General features: G+C 33.5%; 2 protein-coding genes across 2 annotated transcripts in view; one reads left to right on the top strand and one right to left on the bottom strand.

Annotated features, from left to right (window-relative positions):
• LOC141386375 (uncharacterized) overlaps positions 1-7,500 on the bottom strand; it is a 506,139-nt gene that overhangs the window by 84,466 nt on the left and 414,173 nt on the right. The window lies entirely within an intron of this gene.
• Positions 1-7,500, top strand: part of ddx27 (DEAD (Asp-Glu-Ala-Asp) box polypeptide 27) — a 40,240-nt gene that overhangs the window by 30,867 nt on the left and 1,873 nt on the right. Inside the window, 4 exon segments of the mRNA NM_001002869.1 lie at positions 6,177-6,273; positions 6,401-6,492; positions 6,591-6,711; positions 7,329-7,425. Coding sequence (NP_001002869.1) covers positions 6,177-6,273; positions 6,401-6,492; positions 6,591-6,711; positions 7,329-7,425 — 407 coding nt within the window.

Below are 7,500 nucleotides of genomic sequence, written 5' to 3'. Positions count from 1 at the left end.
GTAAATAATTGTTCTTAACATTTTTGCTTTAAAACATTATAATACTGTTTGGATTTTCCCCCCATAATAATAAATTGTGAACATTGCAGTGAAAATTGCAATCCAGATGTTACAGAGAGAAATTGATGCAGCAACAGCAGAGCATATTAAGGGGATATAAAAAATCTTCATACATTGTATATTTGTATATATATATATATATATATATATATATATATATATATATATATATATATATATATATATATATATTCACTATTTTAAAATACATTTTCTTTGCTGTGTGTTTTTATTGGTTATGATGCTGTTTGGATGTTTTATTTTTGCACAATAAATAAAATGTGATTTAAAAAGTGCAAACATTGTCTTTGTTAGAATTTACACGTGATTCCAACGGTATAAAGACGTTCAGGTCCGACCGGACCGAATGGAAAGAAATTGTAGGTTTTGAAGATGGATTATTAGTTTTGTGGCAAGGACATAGCTGTTTTAGAGGGTTAAATACAGATGAAAAATAAAGTTAGAATGATTTTATATTCAATATGTTTATTGTATAATATACGTGAATGTTCGCATGGCTTTCATTTTCATTATCACAAGTAGAGGAGTCAGCACGGATATCCCCGCCTCTTAAAGGGCCATTACTAAATTACAAAGGGCTCAAAAATAGTCTTCTGGCGCCATCTCGTGGACACTCTGACACGCTTTGAGTCTGAATTTTACAAATTTAATATAAAAAAAATATTTATAGGAAAACTGTTATTTATAATTACACCAAATAAATATGATAATTATCTGCAATTTAAAACACATCTTTTGGCCAAATTTGAGGATTGTATACTTTTTTATATGCCCCAAATACTAGATACAATTTTTTAATAAAAAAATGTTTAATTCAAAAACTACAAATCTTATCGGCATGAGGACATACAGCAACCATCTCCTGAGCAAAAGACAGCTTTTGACCAAATTTGGGGCTTGTAGCATCTAAGCCCTGGGAGGAGAAGCGATTGCTTTTTTTTGGTCAGAAGCCGGAATAATAATAATAAGAATAAGTTTAAGTAGCATTACAGTATGTTGGCTTTCTCAAGCCAACATAATAACTAGAACCTAAAGTTCGTTGACGAACTTTGATGTTGGCTTGAGAAAGCCAACGTGACTGCGCCGGGGACTCAAAGGCAGTTGGCAGGAAGCACAGCGGATGAGAAGTGGTTGCTAGGCGGTTGCTAAGATGTTGCTAAGGCATTCCTAGGTAGTTGCTAGGGTGTTCTGAGTGGTTTCTAGGCTGTTGCTAGGGTCCACTGAACTGTTAATCGGAAGGCCTCATTTACATTTTTGATCAAATCGAGAGAGAGAGAGAGAGAGAGAGAGAGAGAGAGAACTGATTTGTTCAGGTTGTTTAATGCAGATCACTATAGTATAGTTAGTATTTATAGTATATATTATAATCTGAACAAAATTACATTATAATAAATATCATATGAATAAAAATATTAAATTAAAATACTAATGAAACAATAGCACATACATTTAGTTAATTTGTCTTTTATTTAATCAGTCTTATCAGTTTTGCAGTTAATAAAGAGTACAGTCAATTTACAGTAATTTGCAGCGTTATATATATAGTTATAGTTATATAGTTATATACAGTTTACAGGAAGAAAATTGCATTAAATACAATATTAGGCCATCTTCATCACGTGGTTAATTCTGACCAATGACGTTGTTTCACCCCACTGGCCACTAACACAATGTTATAATCGTAATATTTAATTGTCATCACCTGGGTGATTTTATTTTTTTTTGGTACAGCATAGGCCAAAAGCTTGGCTTTCATTGTCATTATCACAAGTGAGGAGAAGGCTTTTTTGCGGTACAGAATATTCTGTTTTGAAAGAAATATCTGAAGTAAACTTATGTTTTTGCCAACATAAAAGGGGGATAAAAAATAATCCTTATAACCCTAACCATAAATGTGTGTGTGTGTGTATGTATATATATATATATATATATATATATATATATACACACACATATATATATGTATATATATATATATATATATATATATATATATATATATATATATATATATATATATACACTGTTGAAGTCAGAATTATTAACCCCCAGTTGATTTTTTTTCCCCTTTTTTAAATATTTCCCAAATGGTGTTTAACAGAGCAAGGAAATTTTCACTGTATGTCTGATAATATTTTTTCTTCTTGAGAAAGTCTTATTTGTTTTATTTCGGCTAGAATAAAAGCAGTTATTAATTATTTAAAAACCATTTTTGGGACACAATTATTATCCCCTTTAAGATATTTTTTTTTTTGATAATCTACAGAACAAACCATCATTATACAATAACTTGCCTAATTACCCTAACCTGCCTAGTTACCCTTATTAACCTAGTTAAGCCTTTAAATGTGACTTTAAGCTGTATAGAAGTGTCTAGAAAAATATCAAGTCAAACATTATTTAATGTCATCATGGCAAAGATAAAATAAATTAGTAATTAGAAATAGGTTTTTAAAACTATTATGCTTAGAAATGTGCTGAAACAATCTTCCCTCCATTAAACAGAAATTGGGGAAAAAATAAACAGGGGAGCTAATAATTCTGACATCAACTATATGAATATATATATATATATATATATATATATATATATATATATATATATATATATATATATATATATATATACAGGGCTCAAAATTAACTTTTTTACTTGGTAGCACCGGTGCTCCCAACTTCAAATATTCAGGGGCACCAAAATAAATTTAGGAGCACCAGAAAAAATTTAGGAGCACCCACCAAAAATGAATGAGCACCGCTGCAAATTGCTTTTTAAGGGATTTATTGTATTTTAAAACAACATCAATAGGACTGACAAAAAACAGAAACAACTATCTAACTAATGCTGCGAAGACATTGATATTTGTGTGCAATAATTCTAAAATGAATGTCTAATAATTAGGCCATAGAATATTAGTGATGATGAAAATGACAATAATAGTAACAATGAATTCCATTTCTCATTATGATACTGCCTTGAATGTGCATGAATGTAGGTTATCTGCTATAAAAAGTCTGTTACTTTATATAAAATAATTGTATAGTTTGCATCAAACAAAAATGAAGCATTGCAGTAAGAAATATTGATTTTGTACTGCTGTTTTATATGCATGTCAATTTAATAAATAATATTTCTGCTACAAAACAAACAAAAGATTATAATAAATAATTCAATTCAATGATGAAAGCTGCAAAGCAGTCATCAGTAAATAAATAAAAAAATAATATACACCTCAAAAAAGAATAGACAAAAGAAAGAAAGTAAAGTCTCACTTCTATCACTCTTTAAAAGTTTTGGTTTCAGTTTGTGTCAATTTAAAGGTTCAGTCTGAGATGATCTTCATTTTTCTGTGTTTGTGGACTAACCATCGGCGCAATACTGGTCTTTGTTATGAGCCGCAGTTTCAGTGATCTCAGCTGGTGGATCATTATTCACCACGTGACGTGTCACGATCTCTCTCATCTACACCTCAATTTTAGGTGGGGTTTGCAAACCTGTGTGCTTTAAGTTTTTACTCTTCAGCCGTTTGCATTTCCCGTGGTCATAAAAGCTCCTTCCCTGTCATCTGACAGCGGAATACCTTGAGTGATTGACAGCTAATATGAACCAATATAGCGGCAGGGAAGAGCGATTCAGCACGTTTTTACAAAAAATCAAAACAGGTCGCACTACAACCATTATCAGCAGTTGCACTAATGCGCCCAAATATGTCATGAGGTCGCATAGATTAATTTTCAGGCGCATATGCGACCAAAATGGTCGCAATTTCAGCTTCAAATGTTGTAACAAGCACGTCTGAAATGAGCCCGAATTTCTGTAGATTCAAAACAGTCAGTCCGGATATCCCCGCCTCTTAAAGGGCCAGTACTAAATTACAAAGGGCTCAAAAATAGTCTTCTGGCGCCATCTCGTGGACACTCTGACACGCTTTGAGTCTGAATTTTACAAATTTAATATAAAAAAAATATTTATAGGAAAACTGTTATTTATAATTACACCAAATAAATATGATAATTATCTGTAATTTCAAACACATCTTTTGGCCAAATTTGAGGATTGTATACTTTTTTATATGCCCCAAATACTCGATACAATTTTTTAATTAAAACATTTTTAATTCAAAAACTACAAATCTTATCAGGATGAGGACATACAGCAACCATCTCATGAGCAGTAGGCAGCTTTTGACCAAATTTGGGGCTTGTAGCATCTAAGTCCTGGGAGGAGAAGCGATTGCTTTTTTTTGGTCAGAAGCCGGAATAATAATAAGAATAATAATAAGAATAAGTTTAAGTAGCATTACAGTATGTTGGCTTTCTCAAGCCAACATAATAATAATAAGAATAAGTTTAAGTAGCATTACAGTATGTTGGCTTTCTCAAGCCAACATAATTATTTTAATTTTATTTTGGCTATTGTTGATATCCAAGGAATTTTCAAATGTACTTTTTTTTTTTTTTTTTTTTTTTACTAAGGAGGCTAGAAAAATTCTAAAGAATTCATTATTATTGTATTATTATTATTGTTATTATTATTGTTGTTGTTATTATTATTATTGTTATTATTATTATGTTTTAATTCTTAATAATTTTTATTAAAATTGCTAAGATTGTGACCGAGAACAGTTGAATGTGCGGGACAGTTTGTTTTTTGTCTAATAAATGACAATAGGCTACAGTTTTTTTTTACTGTAAAACTTTAACAGATTGCTATTTTTCCTAAAGATACATGATCTAAAAAAAATTGTATTTTAAAAATTATTCTTGTTTTAATTATTTTTTATTGAATTTTTCGGAAATATTTTTAGTATATCAAAAAGTGTTGTTATGATGACATCTGACTAGCTAATCCAGCGAAAAATCACTAAAATGCAGTATTTAAATCTCATAGTTTAATAGAAACTGAGGCGTAAAACTGCAAAAAGTTCCACTCTTTGAGAAAAAAAGAACCACCTCTTTCACCAGGCTGGCTACAGGCCTGTTTGCTTTTCTCCTGAACTTGAAAATATGATTGGCAATATCATAGAAATGCTGGATAAGGATCGTCTAGGGCAGTGTTTCTCAACTGGTGGGTTGTGACCCAAAAGTGGGTCCCGGGAACATTTTCAGTGGGTCACGGAGTGTGTGATCAAAAAAAAAACAACAAAAGTTTAAAATTTAACTTATTTTGCTTATACCGGACTTTTATTTTGAAATGCGTGCGTGACAACTCTACCGTTTTACATGTGGAATTTCATTTAATTATTGCAACAATTATGTCGAAGTGCAAGTACGACTCCGAATATGTAAAGTATGGATATATATAACGACAAAATAGATTTAAAGCCTCAGTGTCATATGTAGTGAGCTGCTTTCACAAGAGAGCATGATACTTTCTAAATTAAAACAACATTTAGAAATCAGAAAACATGTTTTATTAACAGTATTTGTGTTTTTACTTTGTAATATTTCTATAATTTGATACATTTTGTTAAATGACAGCAGTAAAATATAGTTTATTTGTAAGTCTTGGTGATGTTCTTATGATGTATCTGTCGCTACTTGTGTATGTTAACAAATAGATACAAATTAATTATAATTCCTAAAGTTGTATTATAGTTCCTAAAAACTTGGGCCACGGCTTGATGACCATGTGAAAATGTGGGTCCCATGGCCAAACCAGCTGAGAACCCCTGGTCTAGGGCAGGGGTGTCCAAACTCGGTCCTGGATGGCCGGTGTCCCGCATATTTTAGTTCCAACCCCAATTAAACACACCTGAACCAGCTAATCAAGCTCTTTCTAGGCATACTAGAAGCTTCCAGGTAGGTGTTTTGAAGGAAGTTGGAGCAAAACTATGCAGGACACCGGCCCTCCAAAACTGTGTTTAGACACCCCTGGTCTAGGGTGTCGAATCGAGATCACGATCTTTGTGTCGATTAATCGTGCAGCTCTATTCTGAACTCTTTCATGGTTAATTATAATCCCAGTTTGTCGTGGCAGATCTTGCGATGTGACCATTGCAGATGCACGCATTGTGATATCGATGCTGAAACCATATATTGTGCAGCCATAATTTCCATGCGTCCCCTGACTGCATGTTTCTGCTGGTGTTCAGATCAGCTCCGCTCAGAAGAGATTAACAAAGAGCGAAGACGAGAAGCAGCTGCCGAGGACATGGTTTCAGACCAATGAGGAGAGGAAGAAAGATCGCAGTGAGTTTGATCAATCCTTCTGCATACCGTAGTCTTTAAAGTAGTCTCATAAACAGTGTATTTACATTTAGTATTTGCAGTTGGTCAAAGTGATTAGCCTTCCTGAGTTTGATGTTTTTGGTGACAGTGGCAAAGGCTCTGCAGGACTTTGATTTGGCTCTGAGAGGGAAGAAAAAGCGTGCGCAGTTCCTGAAGCAGGGCAAGAGGAAAGAGTTAACCGTAAGATCATCTCCTTCTTGCTGGCTTTAGCTTCTTTAAATGTTTGTGGATCATATTTCTTCTTGCACTGTTGACCAGTGTGTCTCTGTCTCCATCAGGCTGAAGAGAGAGCTCAGTTCGAGGTGCTGAAATCTCAGATGTTTGCTGAACGAGCAGCCAAACGTGAACGCAAGCAAAAGAGAGCCAGAGCCATTCCTGAAGACCAACCCGACAAGAAAGGTCAGACGATACATTTAATTACCTCATGCATGCGGTTTTACACTACAAATGTGGTGTAGAGATGGTATATGTAGATTGCTAGGCGACAATGAACCGTTTTCTCAGAGGATAACAAGCTGACAAAACATTGCTGCAGCTCTGATACAGGTTTCCTTCATGGAGGAAATGTAAAAGCACTGCAGTGTTTGGGTGTTCTGTGTTTGTCTGAGGTAATTAGTTATTGAATCTATCATGTTTAGAAATGTCTTCTCTCTGTTAAACAGAAATTGGAGAAAAATATAAGAATTCAAATTTAACAGGGGGGTCAATAATTATATCTTCAACTGTACACAATATGCAGAAATGTATTGATTGATAAAGTCGGGGTCTAGTGTTTATTGACAACTCAAGGCTTTGCACATCAGACGAACACATTCTCTTCACAAATGTTTTTGAATGCAAAACTAAATGATAAATTGCCAGCTTAGCATAATTTAGCAATATTTTCTTGTTATTGCGTTAAATTCAGCAGTAACAAAATCCTTGAGAGTCTGACTCACTATCAGATAATAAACCTTCAGCACGATCGGCTGATTTAAAATCAAACTCTGACTGATATTTTCCTCCTCTTCATTCAGCTTTGAAGAAGAACGCTGGTAAAGCTGGCAAGAAGTCTGTGTTTGACAAGGAGCTCACAAACACCAGCAAGAAAAACCTGAAGCAGTACAGAGCCGGGTGTGTGACGCTACACTTGAGGATTAATTATCATGTGTTCTTGTCTCTCGTCTTTTAATGTTGATTTACTCTGTT

This window comes from Danio rerio, chromosome 6, assembly GCF_049306965.1.
Source record: "Danio rerio strain Tuebingen ecotype United States chromosome 6, GRCz12tu, whole genome shotgun sequence".
NCBI classification, from domain to species: domain Eukaryota; kingdom Metazoa; phylum Chordata; class Actinopteri; order Cypriniformes; family Danionidae; genus Danio; species Danio rerio.
This window is presented reverse-complemented; position numbering and strand designations above follow the sequence as displayed.